General features: G+C 46.8%; 3 protein-coding genes across 4 annotated transcripts in view; 2 read left to right on the top strand and 1 right to left on the bottom strand.

Moving 5' to 3' along the window:
* MNAT1 (MNAT1 component of CDK activating kinase) overlaps positions 1-14,940 on the top strand; it is a gene marked incomplete at both ends in the record, with an annotated part of 114,637 nt that extends 99,697 nt beyond the window's left edge. For both annotated transcript variants that reach the window (XM_079537568.1, XM_079537567.1), the window contains one exon: positions 14,820-14,940. In XM_079537568.1, coding sequence (XP_079393694.1) covers positions 14,820-14,940 — 121 coding nt within the window. The remainder of the gene's footprint in view (positions 1-14,819) is intronic.
* A 3,450-nt stretch (positions 14,941-18,390) lies between these two features.
* On the bottom strand, positions 18,391-23,085 carry TRMT5 (tRNA methyltransferase 5; the record flags this gene model as incomplete). Its single annotated transcript, XM_079537375.1, has 5 exons — positions 18,391-18,455; positions 19,050-19,701; positions 20,613-20,737; positions 21,124-21,773; positions 23,027-23,085. 5 exons carry the CDS (start codon positions 23,083-23,085, stop codon positions 18,391-18,393), a joined length of 1,551 nt encoding a protein of 516 aa, XP_079393501.1.
* Positions 23,086-23,524: 439 nt separating this feature from the next.
* SLC38A6 (solute carrier family 38 member 6) overlaps positions 23,525-26,158 on the top strand; it is a gene marked incomplete at both ends in the record, with an annotated part of 32,518 nt that continues 29,884 nt past the window's right edge. Inside the window, 3 exons of the mRNA XM_079536664.1 lie at positions 23,525-23,668; positions 23,759-23,880; positions 24,205-24,278. Coding sequence (XP_079392790.1) covers positions 23,525-23,668; positions 23,759-23,880; positions 24,205-24,278 — 340 coding nt within the window. The remainder of the gene's footprint in view (positions 23,669-23,758; positions 23,881-24,204; positions 24,279-26,158) is intronic.

The raw sequence follows: 26,158 nt of genomic DNA, 5'->3' as shown, positions 1-26,158 counted from the left end.
CACAGCTTTAAATTGGCTTTTTGTTCATATACCACAATCAGTTTCATACTTTCCCTACCGGGTTTGAATGTTCCCAGAATCAAAAAGTGAACTTGGATTTTATCGTGCGAGCAGGTATTTATGCAGTTGGCTTGTTTATTGCAAAGTAAATGGTGTTTGCTGCTTTGTAGCAAAAAGCTGTGGTGTTTGTTGTGCCTTTGATCTCTGCTAAGTGCTCTGATGTGGTGAGATCACCTTGATGAAGCACTAACAGGTCTTTCCTTCAGTTTTTTTTATTTGACTTGATGTGAAAGGAAGAAGGAAAAATGCAATTGAATGCAAGCTTATTGTGATAATTAATTTCAGCCAACAATTAGTATGTTCTTCAAAGTTGCTGTACAGGAATTGGTATCGAAATAAGATATTAGCTGATTACTTGGTCAGTTTTCACTGAAAATTAAAATTTCAGCTTCAAACTATGGGGCAAATTTTGTTTTCCAAGACCAGTAATATAGAGCACAGAATTCCTTTTCAGAACTAATTCCCTTCCTCGGTGTATCTGCCTGCACGTTTTGATTATGCTTCCAGTTACTACTTCAAAAGATGAGGAAAGGAGAGCACTCGTTCCCTGAAGGTGCCTTCAAACAGTCCTTGCTTGCGTGATACTCAATGAATGAAGTATTTCCATGCATCATAAAACTTTATCTCAAAGAAAGTCTTGAGAAGTTAAAATAATGGTAAATATTCTGTAGTCTAACTCTTGCAAGGGCTAAATAGCCTGGCCTCGATCCAGGAAGGCACTTAACAATGTGCTTAACTTTAAGCGCATTGAATATTCTTACTGGCATAAGTGAAAAATCAATGGCACTGCTCACATGCTTAAAATAAGACATGTGCTTAAGTGTCTTTCTGGATCTCAGCCAGGGCGTTCGATGTGCGAGATGTGCTGAACCCTAATTGTATGCAAGAGCCAGTAGTGTTTCATTTTGCTTGTCTTGTGTGTTTCTGAAGAATTCATTGATATTGTCTGTGTTTATTTTAATTGGCCTCCATTTCCCATCTAAGCCCTACCAACTCCAAAGCACTGGGAGGAAAATAGATGTGCAACTTAGGGTTGTCAAACAGCTTGTCACAGATAGTACTTAGACTGTATATATTGCTATCAAGCAGGAACTGAACTTCAGAAAAGCTGGGAAAAGATGAGGTGAAGCATGATTGTTTTCTTTGGTAGCTGAGGTTTTAATATAGGAAAGAAGATGAAGAGGAGAGAATAGAAGGGATGGTGACACATCACACCTTTTCAGTTAACATAGTTGCTTCTTAAGAAACATTAAAGAATGCAGTCAGATGCATTAATAATCTGCTGGCAGTGGCTGTAGCCTTGGCAGGTAGGCTTTCCTACCTACTACTGGTTTTCCTGACTTTCAGGCAGCAAATTCCAATGGGTGGCTTGATCTTTTACCTTCCAAATGAGCAGTCAGATGAGTTGTCGCAGCCAAAGTAATTTTTACTTTCTAACCAATCCTTCCTGTTTTTTCAACAGCATCTTTTTACTGCTTAGATGACAATTTCCACTGCTGACAAGTGTGAATGATAAAATACACTATATTTAAACACCAAGAGCCTCCGTGTCTGGAGGTGCAAAATAACCCACTGCAGTGCTACCAAGCTCTCTCTTCATTGGCACCAGCTACTCCTGCAGAACCCACTCCTTGAGCACTGTAAATCTGGGAAGTTACTGGCTGGCAAGTGTAAAAGCAGTGGAGCCACAGTGATTTGGAAGAAATCTTTGCTCTCGACTCTTACTTACTTACTGTCAGAGGAAATAGTGTAATTTCCCCCACATCTTTATGTTTTTGAACACCTAGGCTTTGCCTGGTTTTCACTTTTTCTTTCTGTGTTCAGCGCTTCCTGCTCACATCTCACATTGATGTTTGCTTTCTTTTCTATCCAGGTTGCTAGAGCCCACAGTAAATTCTTCTTCGTTTACTGCCTTTGAGTTGTGGTTGCTGATAATTTTTCACTTGCCTTTTAAACCAGAAACTGAATGTTTTGTTTTCATATTTAGAGTAGATGAGAAAGAAACTTTGAGCAGATAATAAAAAAGTGGCCGGAACAGACGAAAATGAAGCATGAGCATTTTTCAAAGGGCAAATACATAAAAATAAACTAGCTAAACTGTGGAAAATCATATGTAATTACACAAATATCTCCTGAAAACGTTTCCCCATTAATGAACAGCTGCCACTTTTAGGAGACCTCCTTGGCACGGAGTCTTGAGCAGTTTGAATGATTTTTGTAGGCTGTAGGTTTTTCAGCTGTGGGCAGTGGGATTGCTGTCATAATCCACTTGGTTTCAAGTTATTTTTCACAGTAACTAACTGTGTATGTTTTTATTGTGGAGTTGTCCTTGTGACCATTTCTGTCTCTTAAACTGTGAATTTTTCTTCTACTTGCATGCAATCTTAACAGAATTGCCTGTCACTTACAGAATTTCACCTAACTAAAAAAGATGCAATTCATAGTTCAAGTGCGGAAAGTGTGCCAGGGCCCAGGAATAGTGTTAAGTCTATGAGTGAATCTGTTTGCAGGTGTCTGTAATGTGACAGAGGCTTCTGCCACCTAGTGTTAATGTGAGTTCTTTCCTCGGCAAGGTATCACCAGATAATTTATTAAATATCATTATTTATGAATGATCATCCACCCACACCATTGCAAAGTGCTCCTGCGAGCACCCGAAGATGCAGTTTCTTCACCAGAGGGTTTCAGAATCAATTCAATCAGTGTGCACAACTTCTTTATGTTTAGTGAGGATACAGTTTACAAGGTGAGTCAGATTGCTGTACAAATAATCCGTGGAGGATTTCAGTAACATTGAATGTTGCTCATGTGCAACAGCTCTGCTAGCGCTTCTCTTCCCCAGGTAAAGCTGGTGAGTTCTGCCTAACTCACTGCTCTCCTGCTTTGAGGTCTGTACTCCTGCTGGTTCAAGAAGTTGTATTAAGCTTTCTGAAATTAGCAGCAGAGTATAAAAATTAATTTAACAGACATTGTGTAGGCATTTAACTCACTGTCTGTTTTAGAAGAGTAAAATGAAAATCTCCCACCATCACAGTTTTTTTCTCCTCTAGAAATTCCACGAGGGCACAATAAAATCTAGAGACAGACAATAAAATCTAGAGAATTACACCTAGATTTCACAATAGAAACATTAAACTTAAAAATAGAAAAAGAGAATGAATAATGTTTTGTTCTCAAGCCAAAAAATAATAGCTCCTACACTGCATTGACAGAAGTTGATCAGAAGAGGCAAGCCAAGAAGAACGGACCCCCTCTGATAAATGAGAACTGAGAACTGACTTAGTAGACATGGGAAAGGCTGAGGTACCAAACATATTATTTGCCTCAGTATTCACTGGCAGTCAGGCTTCCCAATGCCTCTCATGCCCCTGGACCTGTAATTGGGGTTGGAGGAATGGTATCACTCCTGCTCTGAGACTGTTTCATGAGACTGAATCATAAAATGGTTTGGGTTGGAAGGGACCTTTAAAATCATCCAGTTCCAACTCCTGCTATGGCAGGGACGCCTCCCTCCAGCCCAGGTTGCTCACAGCCCCATCCAGCCTTGCCTTGAATGCCTCCAGGGAGGGGGCATCCACAACCTCACTGGGCAGCCTGATCCAGTGCATCACTACCCTCACAGTGAATAATTTCTTCCTAATATCTAGTCTACATCTACCCTCTTCCAGTTCAAAGCCATTTCCCCTCATTCTGTTGCTACCTGCCCTTATAAAAAGTCCCTCCCCAGCTTTTCTGTAGTACCCTTCAGGTACCCTTAAGGCCACTAGAAGGTCTTGGAGCCTTCTCCAGGCTGAAAAGCCCCAGCTCTCTCAGCCTGTCCTTGTAGGAGAGATGCTCCAGCCCTCTGATCATCTTCATGGCCCTCCTCTGGACCCACTCTAACACGTGTCCTTGTGTTGGAGGCTGAAGAATTGGACGCAGTACTCCAGGTGGGGTTTCATGAGAGCAAAGCAGAGGGGCAGAATCACCTCCCTCAACCTGCTGGGCTCAGCAGTCTCTTTGCAGGTGGTTGTTTGAGAGCTCAGCCAAAACAGTGCACGTGGCTTAAAGCAGATGCTTGTAACTCTTGGCCCAGCCACGTTTCGCAGGATAAGCCCTCACTCTTACCTCCTGCCCTCTCTTTTCTCGCTCCCACTCTTCCAGGCCTTCCTGAGAGCTAATGTCAGCATGGCTGGGAGCTGTAAGCTTGATCCTCACCATCAATTTGAAATGCTGACCTGATCAGCTGCACCCAGAACACAAAGACACAAGGAGTCTAATGCATTTGAGCGTTGTCAGCTGCAATACCAAGCAGGCTGTCCTTTGTCTTTTTCACCTTGTTTTGACCTGAGCGGTCTCAACTTCTTGAAGTGGTGTCATTCCACCTACAGAATTTTTGCTTTTGACATATATGTTTTTTAAATACTGCCTAGAGAAAATAACTTTGGTTATTTTTTAGCTTGCTCTGTGCTTGTAGTTACTCATTCAAGATAATTGCTAGGTTTGGCTGCTTACTTATCTGATCAGTATCGGTGGTTAGAAAAGCCTCTAGAAATTCTTGTGCATCTTGTACTGTTTTGTTTCTGAGTCATCTTGAACTGGAAGTGGCATACAATGCAAATGTGTTGTGTTCTGTTGGAATGGAGGATTCTGCATTACACTGAAAACAGAACAGCTGAGCTGGGGAGACAGCATTTTCAAGGTTGAGATCGTACACGTTTTTTGCTTTGTTCAGATTGTTTTTTTTCCCACCAGAGGCGATGTCTGCAAATCCTGCAGCAGGGATAAATGCATTTTCTGTGTCATTTGCAGTCCTTTATGCTGAGGGGAAGAAAGCGATGCTTTTTAATTCTTCAAGTCCATCCACAAAAGATACCAAAAACAGAGGGGAAAAATTGTGGTACGTCCCGTCCTCTTCCTGGAGGTGATAGTGGCTGAGTGCTCTGTTCACAGAGGGTTCCAGTTTGCTTCATAGCTGCATAATTTGCATGGGGCTGGCTTGTTAGGAATCTCTTTCATGTCTCCTGCTCAAAAAGAAATGTGGTTCATCAGTATGGATTGCTGGCCGTGCGCTGGGGGATTTATGGTATGTGCTGGGGTGTGAGGAAGTTGGAGAAAAAGGCAGAAAGTGAGGAACAGCGGGGAGTTTTGATCCTTGAAGAAGAATGTGTATATATAAAAAAAGGACTTTCAGAATAAAAGTTGTGTTCGCTCTTCTTGCCTGCACTGGAGATGCTATATTCCAGGAGCTGAACCCATGGAAATGTCCTCCTGGTCACAGGGATGGTGAGGTGATGTCTTTTAGACCGAACTTACTCTGTCTCTGAAAGATAGGTCTGTGAAAACAACCCTGATTCAGGTAGCAGGCTTCAAAACAATGGTTAGCATCTTCGGAGTGATAATAGTTAAAGATAGGCTTGCTCTTCTGGTGCCCTTTGTCCTAAGCACAGCCTGCAGGAGGAAAGCACGGTTTCGAGGGCAAGGGGAAGTGAAAAATCCAAAGATCGAGCCATGCCAAAACATTTCCACAGTGTGTTAAAGCAGGTGACTTTGCAGTTATGGATGCGATGGCTTATCGGTGCTTTTAGCCTTTAAATGGGAAAATCTGAAATTATAGCTGAGAGAAAAGTCCCTACGTTCAATGACATTCTTCCCAGGGTCAAGTATGAGCGGAGCCTGACTTAGTCATAGACTAAATGTAGCTGCAGTTCAGCAGTCCCAGGGTGAAATCCATACCAGCCATGCAGAGCGAGCGCTTTGCTGGATTCCAGCTGGGACTGCAGTGTCCTTGTTACGCGGCGAGGTTGCTCAAGGGTGTCAAACTGCTTACTTGCAGTTGTTGGAGGAGTTTCTGCATTGGCTGATTGATTTACTGGATCTGGAAGTTCAGACCTGGAAACCTGAGCGAGGGAGAATGCCTGGGTGGTGGTGGAGGGGCCGGGCGTTGAGAGAACAGACAGCTGGCAAGTGACCTCGGGGGGATGACAGATGGGGGACCAGGTGCCCCTCGGAGCCCTCCTCACTGCTCCACTTGCGAGGGCACGGCCTGCGGAAGTGGCTCACGCTGAGGGAAGGCTTCCTGTGAGCAAGATAACCCTTTCTAGAAATAAACATTAACCATTTGTTCCCCGTTAGGTATGCAGGGGTGATTAATCCAGGCGGTTGCTTGGGAAAGGATTTAAGCAGAAATGGGTTCAGTTGGAAGGGAAAACGAATCATCCAAATGGTGGTGGTTGGGTGTGTTTTGGGGATGGCGTTTGGATGCTGGAAGCAGTGTGTGGTGCCAGGGTGTGTGGTGGGCAGTGAGGAGCATCTTCAGTGCGGGTTTGTGACCAATGTCTGTGGAGCCATTATGAATGACTGAGAGTGATACAGAGACGGATGGGGGTGTAAGGAAGCCCCCGAGCCATTAAAGGATCATAGAATGGCCTGGGTTGAAACGGACCACAATGATCATCTAGTTTCAGCCCCTCTGCTATGTGCAGGGTCTCCAACCACCAGACCAGGCTGCCACTTCCAAACAAAAACTGAGAAGCCTTTAGTTTTCCTCCATGCAGAGGCTTAACGTGTTTGCAGGTTCTGCTTTCCATTTCCCAGTTTTATTTTAAAACATTGCGTGCTGACATGAGGAGAACATCAGCATAATCACTGTCTTGGATTTGCCCTGTAACAGCACAGAAGGCTGTAAGCCATGCTGACTTAATCGCGCTGGGAATGTGGTCCCTCTCTCTCAGTTTGGTAAATGATGGCTGTGGGGTACTCTGTGTGCTTCAGGCTTTCTGGTTGTTTTTAATTTAGGAGAAAAAACAAACAGCAGTGACCTTTATCAGTGCTTTAGCTTTTGAAAGTACTTTCAAGATTTCCTGCATAGGCTCAAGTGCCCAAGTTTACCACAAAGATAGGAATGCACTAGCTTGCGCTGCTATTTACATTTTCTAGGGGTAAAACAGTGTTATACCTTGTCTGAGGTGAGGCTGTCTAGTCACAAAGTAAGAGAACCTGATTAAATGTGGCATTTGGTTATTATCAGAGTAATTACGGTGACATCCGTGGTGCATTCTGTGCTCACATGAAATGCAGAATGGCTTTGTGAAGCTCGCTCTGCATTTACATACATGAATTCTTGAACATAAACCTCTGACTCGTGTAACTCCTCAGTGGAATATGAGGTTAATTGTGTCTTGACATTTTTAACATACCGTCCACAGGTGTAATTGGATTTGTGGTTCCTTTGAAAGTGAGACTAGATCAGCCTGCACTGTTTAAGGGTGTTATGTGCCATGGCAAAGTGCTTGAAGTCTCCATACAGTCTTTATGTCTATCGTACTTGGTGGCTCAGTCTTTCTCCACGTGAAATGGTGACGCTGAAGCTGCTGCCTTTGGGCCAGGACCCTGTAGTGGGACTGCAGGTCTCTAAAAACAGCTGTAGCAGCAGTACCTGCAGCAACCAGAAAATTTGAGATAGCCTTTCCTTTGTTCCATCCTCACCAACTATTAGCTTTGCAGTGGAAACGTTTGTTATCTGGAGAGTCTGGATTTCATCGCAGAAAGAGGAAGGGCTCAGCAAAAATGATGTGGGAAAACCTGATTCTGTTCTCTTCCCCTCTGCCATGCATTTGTGTCATGATGTCTGAAAGAGGCTGCCTTCTTTGACTTTGTATCTTGGAATCTAAAGCTATTTCTGCTACGAGGTTCACAGTTGTACTCACCAGTGCCATAGGTAATTTGTAATAAAATCTCTGATAGAGGTCAGTGCATGTCTCTTACAGTTTATATGTGTGCTTCACCATTAAAAGAGGAAACAGTTTATGTGAAACATCAAATTAAAGTGCCTTAGTTCCTATGTTAAACACTCCAGAGATCCTTTTATAGGCCCAGCAGCAGCTTCCTGATGAGGAGGAGGAGCAGTGAGCTCTGTGGACCTGCTGCTGGGTGCTGCAGGGCTGGCTGATGCAGCAGGGCATGCATGGATTTGGGGTCTGAAATGTTTGCCCTTTGATCCAAGGGAGGAAAGAAGTGTAGGCAAAGAGGGTGGAATAGCTCCGTGTGGATTTCAGCCTTTGGAATCAGAACTGCTGTTATCACAGACTGCTGCTTCAGGGCTGTTCTTTCCAAGGCTTTGCCTTTCCTACCTGTGCTGTTTGTGTTAGCTGAGATGTGCTGTGGCAGACCTGTTGAATTTTAAAGAACTCTTTTACCACCTGCTCTTAATGTGCAACTACTGATGTCTAGAAACACGGACAGCATTTGTAGCACATTGCCATTTAGAAAAAGCAGATGAAAGATAGTCAAATGAATCTCTGCATGTCCTAGATTTCTTCTGTTGATTTGGTAGGTTGGATTTTTTGGCATGAGTGAGGAGTCACGAGGAGCAGGTGACAGCTCTGCAGCAGTCTCTCGGGCATAGCCACTGTGGATGGGCTGAGCCAGCTTGTGGCGTGGAAAAGACAATGACTGTCATGTTCCTTTCTTAGTGCTGGGCCTAGCACTCATCTGACACTGTGGTAAGCAATTTCAGCTCCCTCAGAAAACCAGCTTAGGCAAACAGTGTTATTAATCAGCAACCAGACCAACTTACCGAGCTGAACCTGCCCTGGTGGAGCTGCTGTCTGCAGATGGGATTGCAGTCTTGCTGAGGTTTCCTGGTATTTATTTATGGTAGCTCACTGTTGTCTGTGGCCTTATTTTATTTTTTTTTTTTTCCTGCAGCCAAATTTGTATTGTGGCATTTAGGCTGACTTTTCCTTGTACCCTTGTATCCTTGTGCTACAGGCTGCATTTGGTCTTGTCCTGTTGCAAGACTAACAGGTGACATAACTGGTTAAAAATACATTTTTTTTAAAGTCTGCCTTGGGATCTGTTGTATTTGGACCTTGTTGCACTTAGCAGTTTTCAGACATTCACACTGGTGGCTGCAGTCGTGTAAACAGTGCTATCCAGAGGCATTGAGCAACAACAGAAAGCTGCTGGCTTTGGCAGCGGGTGGCTGCCTGCCTGCTCACTGGGGCTTGTAGCAAACCCCACACCACAGTAATTCGTTCTCCATCTTATTGTCTTCATGGTCACATTCCAATTGAAGTAATTAGAACTGTCACACCGCATTGATCAACCCAGTGACATCTTGGTTCCTGGAGACAGCTCAGGGCCTACTCCTTCCTGGTGAACAATTTTCCTAATTCAGCTCTACAAGAAATGTCTCCCTTTGGTCCTTGTGGTCCTGGGGGGTCAAGGAGAAGAGCAGCTGATGGAAGCCTGGTGCAAGGCCTGCAGCAGGGATAGAGCTGGGCCTGCACGGAGTCAGAGGTCGCCTTACAGCTGGGTTGTACGTTGCAGCAGGCTGAGTACAGGCTGGACGTTTGTGCACCAGGGATTGTTGGTTTGCTTATAAAATCTGAATGTAGTGGCAGTGTCTGTTAAATAGGTGAAAGATGGCTTTTTGACTTGTGAGGGCTTGGGATTAGGCCTATCATGAGTCTGTGCATGGTTGAACTGCAATTCAGACTGCTTTCTTGACCACCTGCCTTTCAGGTTGTGTTTTTATCCTCAGACGAATCTCTGAGATAGGGAGGGCAAAACTGCTCTTTGCTGCTACTTAGCAGGGGCCGGTTCCTGAATGAGTTTCCCAGGCCTATTAATGAAGAGTAACAATGAACCTGGTTTATTTTGTCAACAAATTCTACTTTGGCTGCATAAATCACATCTTAGAACCGGTTCAAGCCAAGATGAAGGTGAGTGAAGAGCTCGGTTTCTATCTGCTCAGAGGCTGCACTGGAGCACTGGAACAGGCTGCCCAGGGAGGTGGTGGAGTCTCCTTCTCTGGAGATGTTCAAGACCTGCCTGGATGCCTACCTGTGTGACCTGGTGTAGGGAACCTGCTTTGGCAGGGGGTTGGACTCGATGATCTCTGGAGGTCCCTTCCAACCCCTACAGTTCTGTGATTCTGCAGTAGAACCCAGGCCCCACATCCCTCAACAAAAAAAGCTGCCCAGAGAAAATCCAGTTTGTGCATCTTCCATCTGATAGAAACCAGTCTCTGAAAGAACCCTCTGAATAGTGCATTGACAGCTTATCTTAGAGATGTGCTAAATCTAAGGGGAGTACTTTCTCAGGAAGAGTCAGGGATGCAGCCTATGCTACTACGTTACTCATGCTTTACACAGTTTTCCCGAGCAGTATTTTGCTTGCTTTCATGCAAGCAGTATTTATTATTAAAATGATGAATCTGGAAAATATCCCAGATCTAACGTCTGCACCATTGCTTTTTCTCCTGGATACTGCAGATAATCAGATGAACAGCAAATCTATTATGTGGAATAGAATTACAGTATCTTTTCTTTGTCAAACAACTTGTCAGTGACTTTTCTTTTCTCCACCTCCTTAAAATGTCTCACAGATAAAAAAAAAGAGAAATCTGTGTGCCAAATACGCAGTGCTGCACGCATTCCTCCTGTAAGGCATCTGCAAATACACCAGTGGGAGTATTTTTATCTTGGTCAAATGGGGGTGATTGTGTGAAATAGCCCCCAGTGCTTATGCATAAAGGGTTTCTGACTGATGAGTGGAGGGAAATACTGTGGGTTTTTTTTTGTTTGTCAGCTGGGTAGTATTTTTAGCTTGATTTGCTTATTTGATTGCACTGTCTCCAACTTCCCTTGACATTTCTGAAGCCTTTAATGAGTTTCAGTAAGATAAGTGAGAGAAGAGCCCCAGAGATGCTCCCAAAGGCTTTCTCCATGCCAAGTGCCACTGGAGAGGAGAAAGGAAAGCCAGAATGTGTGACCCCACAGAGGACGATGCAGGCAGAGCGCAGTATGGAATGTTGCATGTGAACCCTTCCACTTGCACCATCCCCCAGAAAAGCATCAAAACTTAAATCTTGGTCTCTGGGAGCCGCATCGAAGTGTCCATAGCTGTGTTCAGCCCAGATAAATGGGCCAAGCTTATCCTTTTCCTGCTCCTCTAATGGAGAATGGGGAATGATGCTTTGCTGGTTCCTGTGATTTCCCTTTCTTTGGGTTACAGAGCACATGGTGGGGCCCAGGGCCAGACCAGGATGGGAAGAGCAGCAGGAGCTGGTCAGCAACCTGCACTGTGTTTTCTCAGCAACTTCCTTTGGGGAGTGAATTGAGAGAGCTCCCATTTCCACTTCAGGTTCAGTCAAGAGCCATTACAGAAGGTGTCTTCCTCGTACCTTACTTTCACATATAGAATCGCAGACTGGTTGGGTTGGAAGGGAAGAGAAAATGTGATGCCCCATCCCCAGCAGCATCAGTTGGCTTATGTTGTATGGGAACCACATCCCGGAGCGTGGTGAGATTAGAGGAGATGCTGAGGTGATGACAAGGACGATACAGGGTGACACCGTGAGGCTCTTGGTGTGACTGGTGAGCAGGGCAGGAGGAGGCATGGAGAAGGCTGTTCAGACTGGGACCACTGAGTGCCTGCAGCGTCTCAGCCTGGAAGAGGTCAGGCAGCCCAGCGAAGGCAGCCTTTGGGCAGTGAGTGTTTGCCAGTGATCCCAGGTGCTGCTGTGTGGTGTCGGGTCCCCCAGCCTTCTAAAGCAGCAGTGCAGGGATGCAGCTTGCTGGCATGCTGAGTGCTGCTGTGTGGTTCTCTGGCGGTTGCAGTTGTTCCTGATGAAGTGATGGTGACACGGCCCTGGGAAAAGAGAACAGAAAGGAAGCCCAGCCCCAGCAATGACCAGCTTGATGCTGAGGCTGAACCGAATGCAAGTTACACCTTTTACCCTGAATACAGGAGACTTTTTTTTTCCACGTGGCGATGAGAAACTGAAGGTCGGGAATGAAACCCCTTAAGGCTCATGAAGAACAAAATACGACGTGTTTTAACTGACGTGAAAGGTTAATGGGGAAGATCAACATCCAAGGGCTGCAGCAAGGGGAAGGGGCCTGCTTGGGCAGAGCGTGACACAGAGCACCAGGATTGCAGTCAATGGGAAGTGTGAAACCGTGCAGCAGGGAGCACAGGGCTGCTTAGCCTTGTTCAGAAATAATAGCACAGGCTTTTTTTTTTTTTTTTGGACTTCAGAGCTTAGTCTGCCCTCGGTAAATACGAGTTACATTAAAAAACTGCGCACCAGGAAAAGCAAACCTCTTTTTCCTGGTTTCTGCTTATAAGATTTACAGGTACTTAAAATAAACCTATGAAAAACAGACCCAGTGTGCTGGAATTTGCTAACTAGTCAGAGCAATTACCTCCAGCTCCCAGGACCTAACTGAGCTTGACTTTTGGAAACAAGACTTGGCAGGCGCTTCTTCCCGGTGCTGTTCTGAAGGTGCAGATGAAAAGAGTTGCTGACCTCTGCCAGAAACCCCAGGAATCCAGTTCAGAGAGACACTGCAGCGATGGGCATGGCAGGGTTCAACAGCACAGATGGGGACCGGCGTGGAAAAGCCGGCGAAACATTCCCTTCTCATTGTGCGGCTGCAGCGTGGCACATTCTTTGCAATTGCCTGGTGCACCACAGTAATTAAATGGGTCAAGAGCATTAGGTTTAGATACTTAACAGGAAAATAAAGATCTCACTTGTCAGCCAGCAGCGCGTCGTGCTTGTGTCACGGGAGCACGTTGCCCTAGGAAAAGCTGATGGGAGCCTTTCTGGCAATAGCAGGTCTGTATTGCCAATTAACTGGAAATGCTGTAAGATCTGTAAATCGGGGCTTGTTGTTAACGCCCTGATTCTGGCTGACCTAAAAAAGGGAAACGACAAACTCTGCCTCTCTCTTCCTTCAGTGGTATATTAGAAGAGTAACAAAAAATGCACAACCAACCTTGGCTAATGTAGGAAAGTAAAATAATCCCCGTTCTCTCTGGACTGTTCTGTACAGGAGTGGAAAGTAAAGCTTGTGTGATGAAATAAACATGATAGAAGTGCGATCTCTCTGCCGTGGGAATTGGTTTTATAAGACTCTCTGGTTTGGAGGGTGGAGGTAGTTTCACACCAGTGCTTGGGAGGAAATTGGTATGGTCAGGATCCTTCATCATTCCTGGCTGGGGAAGGAGCTCCTGTTTCCCATAGCAGTTGTAAAAGGCCTTTGGGAAGAATGAGATTTTCCTCCAAAAATACTAAGGGACGAGTAAGAGGAATGTTCATTTCAAATATCTAAGGCAGATTGCATTCTCCTACACAGCAGGAGCTCTCTGCAGCCTGCCCTTCCTTATGCAGTAAGAGATGGCAACAACTTAGCTGCTGTATCTGCAGGTTCCCTTTGCACTGAGCGCTGTCACCACAGGGCTTGTGCCCTGATGCCAGGCAGTGGAGCTCACCTCAGTTCAGCCACTGTGGGCAAACTGTGCCTTGGCTTTAGCATGTTGCCAACGATAGCTCAGCAGTGTTCCTTGTGTTGTGGTTATTAGGTGCAAGAAATAGTTTTTAGCTGTAATTAATCATTTTTAAGTAACCTCTTTTTCTACACATTTATGGCATCAGTGAGTATGACCGTTTATTATGTCTTACCTATAAAACCTGACCTGTTTTATATACTCTTTATGGAAACAGCGTATAGTCGTAAATTAAAAGATGCAACTGTTTTGGATATTTTACTGGTGGTCTTGTGTTTTCCTGCCAGAAGTGCAGCTGGTTTAGGTTTCTCAGGATAGCATTATAAAGGGCTGTATGTGTTTTGCAAGTTGATGCTTGAATTGCCAAGCCAGAGGTGGAAGGACTTCCCAGGACCAACTGAGTGATGAATCACAACAGCTCTCTGAAACTCAGTGCCTTACAGTGCAAAGCAGTTCTCATTTGTGATATTTTATCTGGTGTTTAAAACGTGAGATATGCTGCTGATCATGCTAGGCAGAGCCTCTGCCTTTCATTATTTGATAATCCATTTGATGCAGTTTGGGTGTAAAATGCTGAGAATCTGTTCTGATGTTTTCTTGTGTGGGATGCAAGCGCTGTAGGGATACAGCACTGAATGAAAACACGAGCCTGCTGAGCAGATGCCTTCCACTGGAGCTCTCAGTGTGTGCAGCAGCTGCGTTTGGGCCCTCAGGAAGGAGCTGAGGCATCTGCAGGTCTGCCTGGTGTGGAGCAAAATTTGATGGCTCTGCAAGCTGGCATGGTGGTTAACGAAGGGTGAATTTTAGCCCAAATGTTGACAACAGCCTCATCCTGATGCAGGTTCCTGGTGTCCGTAGGCTTACTGCAGAGACCCATCAGCCCGAGCAGCCCTGGTGTGGTCAGAGCAGCATGGCTGGATATGGGAGTGGATATGGCATCAACTGCACAGAGCTGAAACCCCGTGACTGCTGTGGGAGTGTAGGAAGGCTTGTGCTGGCCTTGTACTGTTAGAAGGAACTGCTAAATGGGAAAAAAGATGACCTCTTCCCTAATGAGCACAGGCACTGCAAACAGGCAGCTTCTTCCTCTTTGCTTTTATAGAATGGCCTGAGTTGCAAAGGCCCACAGTGCTCATCCAATTCCAACCCCCTGCTGTGTGCAGGTCGCCAACCAGCAGCCCAGGCTGCCCAGAGCCACATCCAGCCTGGCCTTGAATGCCTGCAGGGATGGGGCATCCACAGCCTCCTTGGGCAACCTGTGCCAGTGCCTCGCCACCCTCTGGGGGAAAAACTTCCTCCTAATATCCAACCTAAACCTCCCATCTCAGTTTAAAACCATTCCCCCTTGTCCTATCACTATCCACCCTTGCAAACATTCTGCTTTCTCCCAGAAAAACATTCCCAGCTTCACCACTGGAATTGTGAAGGTGTTTGACAGGTTTCTTTCTGTGCTAATGTAATGCCTCTCACTGTTTCAGGTACCTGAACCACGTACGAGCTGCTTCTCCACAGGATCTTGCTGGGGGCTACACTTCTTCTCTTGCGTGCCACCGAGCCTTGCAGGATGCTTTCAGTGGTCTCTTCTGGTTCCCCAGTTAGCCAGCGTGCACCAGCTGCAATAAGGGGATGCTGGATGAGATGAGGAGCAAGTTAAGGCGGCAGAGGTTGGTAAAATTGCTGCCATTGCACAATGACTGAGCTGCAGTCAATTCTCTGTGTAAAACCAGCTATGTTTAAGTGCTAAAGGAAAAAAAAAGACTGCACGAGGGCTTTGTAAAATGGTAGATACATTTTTGTGGAGTGGGAAGCTCGTTAGTCATGTGGCACTTTGCTGAGGGAGGCTGAAGCAATAAGCCACATCTAATGGAAGATGTGAATAACTCAGCTGTGTATGTTTGAGGTTTAAAAAAAAAATACACTTGTAAATTTCTTTAAATAAAGCCAGACTTTTTTATTAAAGTTCGTGGTTTAACTCTTATTGCAGGGTTTTATTTGCACAAGCATTTAAATGCCATTTTGATTATAACATTTAGTGTCAACATTCGAGCCTACGTTTTCTTCCCATAAAATTGGCTTCCCCAGTTCAGACAAGTGGGTTTTTCCTCCTGCCAGCGGGATGAGACGAGAAACACAGGAACTGTGCTGACACGACTCTTGTGTAGGATCCTTCCTGATGTCACTTGGTTGTTACCTTTGTCTGGAGAACAAGCAAAGTTTGAGCTGAAAGTCTTTCTGCTGTGTTCCTCTCAAGCGGTCAGGGAGACCTGAATATGCTGCCGGTTCCTCAAAGCAGTCACAGTGGGTTTTGTTTCCTTAGCTATGTTTGCACCTTCTGTGTCAAGTGTGCAGGAGCTTCTTTTGGCAGGAGCATCCTCCCTTTGGCTGTAGGGATGAACCTGGCCACTCGATTTGCTGCTTTCGTGTATCCCTTCCCCTCGCTCAACCTAATTGCAGCAGGAGCAGGGTGCTGTCTTGGGATGCTTTTTCCACGGATGTGTATAAATTGCAGAAGACTGGAAACCATTCAGGGCAACGTAGAGTAAAGCCTGGATCACATTTTATAAGTCATCCACGGTAATTGTTGAATACTGCTCTGAGGAGCGTGCTGACTGAATGTATTTTTGTCTGAGTTGTAATAAAGAGAAGAATAAGCTCCGTTCCAGACTCAGCGCTTCCTTTATTAAGGACGGGGAGGGGGGTGCCAACATTTTCTCTTTAGTGCTGTTGTACTGTGCAGAGTGCTGTCAGCAGGTAACGCTGAGGTGCAGAAAGGCACAGCCTGCAGAGTGCTGCCTGCCCTGCAGAAGGGAGCGTTTGGGCCGGGAGCTGCAGCCCTCAGCTGTGCAGCGCCTGTTGGAAACCACTCGTACTCTTCTTGTAGTCTGGCCTTCTCAGCCTTCTGTCCCTGGAGGCCCTGCTTCCTTTCCTCTCATCTGTAAAGCCTAAAAGTTTACGTGTCCTTGATTTATCTGTTCCTCATCTCACGGCAGATGGCTGCCACTGCTCCCAGATCTGTTTGCTGGTTTCCCTGGCAGCCAGAAGCTCTGGCAGTTCCTCTGGGATTCAGCTCGGGCTCCTGGCAAGGAGAGGCAGCAGCCAGGGGCACTGTGCTGTTCCATGCTCACCCGGACCCAAGGTGCACCTTACTGCAGATCCAGTTTCCGTTCACTCTGTACAGCCTCTTAACCTAGCGAATGCAGGACGTGTACTGATCTGTACCACGTACTTCTGCCACTTGGCTGCACGCTGGCTACATTTTGCTATTTAAATGTGCAAGGTTTATATGCAAAAGTTGTAGCTGCACGCAAACATGGAAAAAACCCTTAATTTTAAGTGCAGTTAAATGTAACCCATTCACCTGCACGTAAGCTCACTCTGCTATAGCATATAATCCTTACGTGAAAAAACCGCTGAGCACTAAAACCCTCCCTGCTCTGGGAAATTTTGGTCACATACTGAAAATCAGTGTAATGTAGACAGCAAAAAGGTGATCAAACCCTTGTTTCTCTCACAGCAGCAGTGCCAAGAAGCCCCAAGCTGGCATTGCGAAGCAGCAGACACAAAGGGCTCTGCATTCTGTCAGCTACAGGTCATGGAGTTGGCTCAGCTCAGCGGGTGACTGCGTGGTGCCAGGACGGTCAGCGCCCTCATCACCGCCGCGGCGTTCATGGAGAGCTCTGAAAAACAACAGCAGCTTCGCGGTGTTTGTGAGAGATGCAAAGAGCAGCTGTAGGAGAGCGTGCTGTGATGTTAGAGGATGTATCAGCAGAGATAGCATCGCGGCCTGGAGGCAAGAGTGCAGCTCCTGCTCTGAGAGGAGCCATGGCTGGTAGGATGTGACGTGACTGACACTGACAGAAAGGACAAATAGGTTAAAGTCGCTGTGATACCATTTTAAGGCCAGTGGAGGAATGCTGGGGCTGGAGTGGCAGGCTGGGGAAGCAATCTGTACAGCAGCTTTCAGATAGCATGAGTGAGTCATCGTGTTTTTCCCCCCTAGTTTGATAAATGCAATCTAGCAGTAACCAGGCTGTATAGCCAAGGGAAAAGGGCTGTAAGAGCCACTGAGCAGGGAGAGCAGCAGGACTTCAGGGTAAGGGAGGAGGGTGAGGGACATCTAGCAAGTGTTGCTATGAGTGAGCTTGGGCCGAAGGAAAGTATCTGAAACCGAGAGCGTGATGCGAGTTCTCTGCCCAAGTAAATTGTCTGTGGTTGACGTTGCCCAACAATAGTTTGGATAAGGAAGAAAAGGAAATTAAGGGCACTGCTTTTTTGAATCCCTGCAGAATACCAGCAGCCAGTCAGAGATCATCCAGAGGCTGCATCAGAGGTAGGGGGACAGCTTGGAGAAAGCACAAACAGAGAGGAGGAAGGCTCACGATGAGAGGAGGACCCATCAGCTCCGTACGGGTTTCCAGTCTGCTGCTCTAAGGAAACGTGTACAAGTGTGCCGGTGGCATCAGAGTAGCTCCTAACCCCAACAATCTCCTAGTGGTAAAAAGCATTTATGACTCCAAAAGCCCAGGAGCTATACATGGCTACTGCTGCCTCTCTGTTCCTTAGGTCAGCCTCTGAAGGGCTGCCTTGCTTACAGCAGAGCTGTCTGTGCGTATGCTAAGAGTAATCCAATATTCCTACAGACCATTTATCAAAGAGAATCCCGGCCTGTGCTGTAAATGAGGGGTTACACAAATCATCCTGCTAGGTCCTACAACATACACAAATGTGTTCTCACTGCAAACTGTACTAAAGTAACACTGCAGCAGAGAACTGCCCCAGTCTGCGTCACCGAATCATGACAGGGTGTGAAATAACAGAGTATGACAATACATTTTTGTACAAAAACAGTGAAGTTTTATTTCTTGCAGTAAGAACAGTATCAATCTGGAAATTGATCCCACAATTAAAAAAAAATGAATGCAGGAAGCAGTGCTCATAAAGGAAGGTTGTAGCACACTGTGCACCTGAGGTGGGTAACAACTGAAGGACTAGAGGTAACCTAAGCACACCTTATGCAAACTGATCAGGTCATGACCAGAGCTCTGGTTTTCAGCTCTCTATGTCTTCTTCAGTGGAATCCTTGCAGGCACGCAGGCGCTTAGGGGCTGGTTTTTCTAGAAGAAAGTTGGAAAAGTTCTTTAACATGCAGTAAACAGACCAAACTGAAGCACAAGCCACATGATGCAGGGGATTGAACTAGAAGGTATGAGCCCAAACACAAACGAAGACTGTTACAGCAATAAAGGGAGGTCTTTCCTTCACGGACTGCTGGAGAGGACTCTCAAAACACCTGTGCTGAGCTGCATTTTGACCAACATCTCAGCACTGCACACAACAGCATAAAAATGTTTCGTGGCAATAAAACCTTATTCAAACCTCCTTCCAGTTCATGTAACTGCAGATGGAAAGTTCCCCTATCCCAACTTGTCACGTTGTGCCAAGCTCAGTGTCAGTGAACCAACTGGTTTCTACAAGAAACAAATGAGCAATTTGTTGGTCACTGAGGAAATCTAAAGGCAAAAGCTCTGCTTTAGGGCTGTGGGATGATGCTATGCAGGCCGTGAAGGCTTCTGCTGGGATCAGAGGTTGCTGATGAAGCCCCGCAGCTATGGCACACACACACTTGTGGCACAAGTGGCCCATGGACTGATGAGGTGGGACCAATCTCAAACAGCAGAAGAGCAGCCTGAAGCCCACATGCCACTTACCTCCAGCAGGGCAGGGCCTCTTGTACAGCACGTCCACCGGGATCTGGAAAGTTATGCACAGCATCTCCTTGTTTGGAGCAACGTTTCTAACCAGGTAAGTAGAGCAGCGGCCCTCCAGGGAGGCTCCCAGCGCAGCCTCAGCCCGTTCCTGGATGTCTTTGGTTGGATTTTCGTGTTTGGAGAAACCATAGCAGTGCACGGTGGGGAGGACAGCAGCACTGCAGGGCTCTCCGACTAAGAGATGCCTGAAAGCATCCAGAAATTCAATAGCCAAAGCTGGCAAGTTCATGACGATGTGAAAAGCTGTTTTCTGCTCTTTTACAAGTGGGAGCTCTTTCCTTAGCTCTTCTCTCACCGGCCCCAGGAGGAAATCCCTGCCATCCATGTTGAATGCTTTTATTTTGTTGTTTACTTTGTTTAGCTTGCAGTTGTGCAGCAGCCAGTTGTAGGATTCTGGGTTGAGATCATTTGCAAACACAGCACACCTCTTCTTTGCTGCTGGAATAGCAAAAGGTCCGATCCCAGCAAAGACATCAAAAAGGACATCGCCAGGCTTTAAGAGCTCAACGATACGGCCGTGTTCTGTGGAAAGACGGGGGTTCCAGTAGACTTTAGCAAAGTCCAGCTCATATGTGAAGTTATTTTCTTTGACCTGGAAGACAGAAACCTTTGGTTAAGTCTCCGTGTCTGAATTCCAGACACGTTAAAGCAAAATCAGTAATTAAGACAGCTAAAAAACAAAAGGTAATGTGCAGACTGACATTTGTCCCATTGATAGTGCATGTGCAACGTGTATAAACAGGTCTGCTCGTCGTAAATAGCCATAAGGAATGTTTCAGCTGTCAATCCAGATGGCTCACTTATGCATTTCTTAATCACCAGGTGGATGTAAAGCAAGAGCTTAAAATGACCATACAAAATAAAATCTGAGGCTTTTCACGAGCTTTGTGGCCGTCTGACAACTCCATTATTGAAAGCAGATCTTGGGAAGATGCCTCAAACCCTCCTTAGCACAGAGTCTACACAATAAATAAGTGTCTGAGAATGATACAGCCCGAGAATGGCAGCAGCCAGCCAAATCCAGAGCCACTGGGAGCCAGTTGTGCTGGCTGAAAAACACCGCATTTTATCTCTCTTAAGGTGACAGAGACTAGAAACAGATCCAAGCCCAAACTTGAAGATGCCCCTTATCCTACCAACAGACCCAGAAACAAACTGTTTATTCAGACAGAAATGCAGTGCAATACAATGCTCTCTTCACACCACTACACTGAATTGTGTGGCTCTGAAGGAACTTATTCCAACTCACTGCGACGTTCGCTTTGCCAGCAAGAAACGTGCTGACGTGGACTGGCATCCCTTGGTGTGCACTCAGCTACACCAGATGTGCAATGAGCTAACACCATCTGCACAATATTTGCTTGTCACTTCTGACTTGACAGTTCAAATGCCTTCCCTGTGCAAGGGAGCGGCCTCACCGGTGTCTTTCCACCACAGCTCTGCAGTAGACAGCTTCGGGTTTTAGCGCATGAAGTTTAGAGTAAGAGGGGAAAAGTCCTGTACCTTGGTTACCAGGTTGCTCTCTCCTGCAAGCACTTCCATTTGAAAATTTCTGTATGTGCTGTCAATAATATTGGTTTTATTCACCACACAGGTGATGCCTGGATTCTTGTCAACTATAACCTGGCCTGAAAAGAGGACAGGAGATATTCTGGTTAAGGAGCTACAACCTTAACATTATATAAAAGATACAAACACTGCAGTGTACTTTCACGTTTATAAAAGCAAACACGTATTACAACAGCCCCCCCCAATGACTGCACGGTGCTGGATCTCACTGAAGCACACACTTAGCCCTGACCCAACGCTCAGAGCAGTGAGACCACAGTTATTGTTCAAAGAGCTGTGTCTTCTGTGTACAGCTAAAGCATCAGCACAAAGCAATTTAATGACAAAATATCAAAGAACGGAGTTGTTGTGAGCCCTCTTTGTGCACGCGGTAGTTTTGGGCAGAATGATTGTAAAAATATCTTTGGAAATGAAATCACTTCTTTGGTGAGAGCTGTTTACCTACCGATCAAATGTCTGTAAGGGAGCTGATGGTCCCTAAGATTCACGTGAGCGATGTGACCAACACGGCTAAAGCCAGAGGTGACATCTTGGCCTTCAGGAAGGACCGCTCGTAGGATCTCCTCTGACTTGAAATTCTCATAAGTCAGCTCCAAATTGTACTTGGACACCTCAGGACTAATGTGAAGCTGTTTTAATACCTCTTCCTCTGACTCTCCCAATGAGAATTGCGGCACTTTATGAGGATCCAATATAACGAGTTTGCTGTCCTCATCTTCTGGATCCTCAACCACTCGCTTCAGCCCGGGTCGCTGCAGTACCGTCTGTTTTAGGGACTTCAGCAAAGTATGGACAATTTCCTTCTTGACTTTAAGAGCTGGAACAACGACTGTCCTTTTAAAAGCCTCTCTGTCGAGCAGCGTCATCCCACGCACTTGAGGATGCGGCGAGTACAGTCCTGGCTTCGTGTCATCCTGCACTGTTTCAGGCATTGTGAAAATTCTCCTCTTCTGAACTACTGCAAAGAGTGCAGGTATTCTGCCAGAACGCTGTGCCAATAGCATCCAAACTGCTGGAGATGATGTATTTGATGCAGCTGGCCTATAATGATTAGTTTTCAGTAGTCTGGCAGAGTATCCAAATCCCCATAATATCCTAGAAGAGAAATCATTCATTTTATAGACATTATGTAACCATTCCATTAAAAAGGCTGCAAATCATATGGATTTGCTGTTCTCTTTAACTAGAATTTCCATGTGTACCAGGGAATCCACAACAGTTTTGCAAACCTCTTTATTATCAATTATACACGACAAATTTCTGTCCTTTTGCAAGCATGTTTTTAAACTTAACACACTGACTGACTTCAAGCAGTGAGATAAGCATCTCCTGCCAAAATACAACGGCCTCTCTCTATTCTAATAAATGCAATATTAATCCCAGTAAGCCAAATAAAAAGTTTCTACCGTCTTGATCCCACTGCCGGATCCCTTCTGCCTCTGATAAATGCATTACCAAGCAGTGGTTGCTAGAAAACAACTATTAGCAACACCGGTCACAGCTGCTCAGTAGGAATTCCTGCCTCCACATCCCAGCAGTACGGGTTGCACACAGTACTGCCTTTGCTCCGTGAACTGCATTAACTGCCAGAAAGGCAAAGGATTAAATGGAGGATTCTCCTAGCATTACAGGGAAGCATTAGTAACGTCTGCTCGGATGGCTGAACCATCCTCCAGAGCTTCTCATAGGATGTGGACTTGAAAAGGAGCTCTTTGCTTCTTCAAGTGGTTTCCTCCACTAGAGACAGGCTGAGGGGTCTTGGCTGCTCCTAGACAGGGATGGATGGCAATCTGCCTTAAGGCTGGTGGTTGAGGAGAAGGCAGCCGTTCCACTGGCCTGCACACTATGAGCTGACAGTTGTGCCAGACGAGGTTCAGGTTGGATATTAGGAAAAATCTCTTTTCAGAAATAGTGGTGATGCAGTGGCACAGCTGCCCAGGGAGCAGTGGGGTCAGCCTGGAGGTGTTCCAGAACCATGGAGATGTGGCACTGAGCATTGGCCTGGTGGGGATGGGCTGGGGTTGGACTTGGGATCTTAGTGCTCTTTTCCAATCCATTTTCTGAACCCATAACACAGCTCCCTGCTGCAGGCCCTCGGGTGCTGGAGCCCTGCTCCTGCCTTGCAGACCCCAGTGCTCCCACATCTCCACAACAGCTCATTTTCCTCATCCAAGCCTTTTGGCACTGCACGGCTCCCTTCCCTGCTGACTCAAACACAAGCACCGCATTCTTTAGGTGCGCTCAGGTCGGTGCATCCCATCGTCTCCCTTCAGCTTTCCCCTTCTCTCCAGCTGAAGACCGCCGACCCAATTAGCATGGATCCTCCATTACCACGATTTAATATCCACCACACCAGGCCCATCTGGAAGCCATTACAGCAGCACCGTCTCGAGAGGAACGGCAGCATCGGCTCTAGGCAGGTCTGCCTTCCCGCAGCTGCCCCAGCGAGGCCTCTCCTCCCCTCCCACAGCCACGAACGGAGCCGTGGGGATTCCTTCATACCGAACCGAGAGGAAAAAAGGACCTGGGAGGGGATACGGCCTCGGCTCCCCGAGAGGCACCGGGCTCAAAGCACGCGGCCCCTCAGGCCGGACGGGAGCCTCCCCCCGCGGAGGGCCCGGGTCGCCCCGCACGCAGGCCGCGCGTTGCCATGGTTACCACCCCCCTCCACTCCCGCCCTCACCTCATGCCGAGCCCCTCCGCGCACGCCGGCACCCCGTTACGTCATCATTCCGCGTCGCTCCGAGAACCGGGGGCGGGGTCTCGGCGTAAGCCACGCCCTCCACGCCACGCCCCCCTCCCTCGGCGACGCCCCGCTCCGCTCAGAGCCGCGGCGCTGCGCGGCCATGGAGGCGCCGCCGCGGGGGGCCCAGCGGGGCTGGTACCTGTCCGCCCGGCGGCAGCGGGACTGCAGCCAGGGGGAGGATGGCGACGGCGAAAGCGAGGAGGACGAGGAGACCGCCCCGCTGCTGCCGCCGGCGTCGGGCAGAGTGCGTGTGAGGGAGGGGGGCGGCGGGCGGGCACCTCGCGGACACCTCGCGCTGAGCGCGCTTTCCCCGCTTTCCCCGCTTTCCCCGCAGGGCTCCTCGCAGCGCGGCTCCTCCTTCGGCCTCTCCGTGTTCAACCTCATGAACGCGATCATGGGCAGCGGCATCCTCGGCTTGTCCTACGCCATGGCCGGCACGGGAGTCCTGGGCTTCAGGTGAGGTCCGGCGGGAGAGGAGCGGCCGTGGAGAAGCGGGGGGAGCGGCGGGGTTGTGCTCACGGACCGGCGGGGTGCGGGCGCGGCGTGCGGGGCTCGGCTCACCTCGCTCGGCGCTGCCTCTGTGCTGTTCTCTTGTCTCGCCCCCGTGTGCGCACTGTGGAAGGAACGTGTGGCCCCTGAATGGAAGGCACGAAATGAGGAAATGCTGTCTTGTGATAAATGTTTTTTTTGGGTTTTTTTTTTTTGCAAACGGAGCGTTTTTAAAGATAGAAAGCGCGTTGTTGTGCGGGAGTTGCTCACGTGAATGCGTTGTGCTTCCAGCGCCCTGCTGCTGACGGTCGCCGGCCTCGCGGCTTACTCCGTGTTCCTGCTCCTCAGCATGTGCACGCAGACCGGTAAGTGAGGAGAGCTGTCCCACAGCCATCCCTCGTCTGGTCACAGAATGGCCTGGGTTGAGAAGGACCTCAGAGATCATCTAGATTCATCGAACAGTTCCCAATTGCCATTAAAAAGCCCCACAGATTCAAAACGTCTTATATGAAAAGTAAACACCGAACTAACTGATTTACTGCCAATACTGCCTAGCTGGCTTCTCATTTATTTCCCTCAGAATGCACCTGGCATATTCCCGAGAAGATAGGTCTCCTATTTCCTCACCCAAATAATTTTGGTGTGAGCTAGACCGTGCTTTTTTGGTGTGTGGTTGTCTATATGCAGTCTCAGTGTTGCTCTCAGTAAGCAGCCAACTGCCATTATTCTAACTGTAATACATTTATCCACTGTTTGAAGTGAATACTGGTCAGATTTTGTTATAATACAGGCTTCACAGATGTGTGTTTTCACAGCATTTCTGATACTGGGTGAGAAATGCTGTCCTTACTTAGAAATTACACTGCTTTGAGAATGTCCAAACAGGAGATCCTAACATTTGAGTTCTAGTCTGCTGCTAATATTTTAATTCTTGCTTGTTTTAATTGTTACTGAACGCCTGGCTGCTTCCTTGAGTTCCAGCACACAAAGGCCTTGTCTCAGTGGGAAGCCTGCATCTCTTCCAGGAACCTGGTTATTGTTTCCATCTCATCTCTTTTCCCCTCTTTTCAAAGGTGGGGGGGGAAAGCTGCATTCCATTCCTTACAGGCTGTGCTTTCTGTAGCTAGCTTTGGGCTCTCTCTGATCTTTGCTTCTTGACTCTCCTTAGATCTGCTGCTCCTGTCTTCACCTACTGAGTGATCTGCCTCATGCATTCCTTAAAAATCTTCTTCAGAGGTAGGGCTACATCTGTGTGTAATATTGGCTGCTCAATGACTTGTGACTCACTGCAACTCTTTTTTTCTTTCTGAAGCTTTGCTTCTTAGAGAGAAATCAGAACCTGGGATAAATAGCTAGAAAGGTACACAGTAAAAGAAAAATAGATTGAGGTAAGGGGTGAATCTTGGTGATGTTTGCTCGCTTCTTAAGTTCTGTATTATATAGGCACCGGATGGTGTTGTGTTGTTATCTGGTAAAATAATAGGAAGATATCCTTGCAGAGAACTGCTAGGGGTGAAAGAGGGAGGGAGGAAACTGAATATGGAGACCTAATACACACACCAGCATAGTTTAACTCCTCACTTATTTATTGTCAAAGGCAACACATTACCTCCTGGATGCATTTTGGAAATACAAACAGCCTAAAGCAAGGAGTAGCCCTAAATGATGGGGTGAAGGTACTCCCCTAGTCTGAAATGAGCACCGTGTGGTCAGTAAGTAGTTAGCACCTAGTGCTGATGGGCATCCCAGCTCTGGAGCTATGCTCAGGTGTCTCTGCTGCATTTTTGGTTGCTGTTTTAAGGGCTGATGGTGGTGATCTTTATCGGCTGTAGGTCCTGTGAACTACTGAAGTAAGTTGACATTAAATAGCATCCCAGGCTTTTCCTTGGAATATCCACTTCAAAAAGGGAGATGTGTGACCAGTTGTACCTTTCCAAAGTGAAATTTGTGTGAATACTTCTTATGTTAAAGTAGATTGAACGTTAAGCATCTGTGTTCATCTGTGAACGGTGTTACAGTATTAATCTGTGTTACAGTATTAATCTCAGTATTCCCATCTGAGGAACGGGAAAGTGATGTTAGTAGTTTTACACTGAAAAAGGTGAGCTAGGAAAGTTTGAAGGGGAAAGGGTAAAGAAAAGCCTTATGGGACTGTTGGAAAACTGTTCGCTCAGGTATTTAAATCATAAAAGTAATCCTAGGAAAGAGCCAACATATAAAACCCCTTCTGAAAAGGAAGCTTTAA

Source organism: Tetrao urogallus, assembly GCF_951394365.1.
Source record: "Tetrao urogallus genome assembly, chromosome: 6".
Taxonomy (NCBI): Eukaryota; Metazoa; Chordata; class Aves; order Galliformes; family Phasianidae; genus Tetrao; species Tetrao urogallus.
Note: the sequence above shows the minus strand (reverse complement) of the source record. Positions and strands in the feature narration are given on the sequence as shown.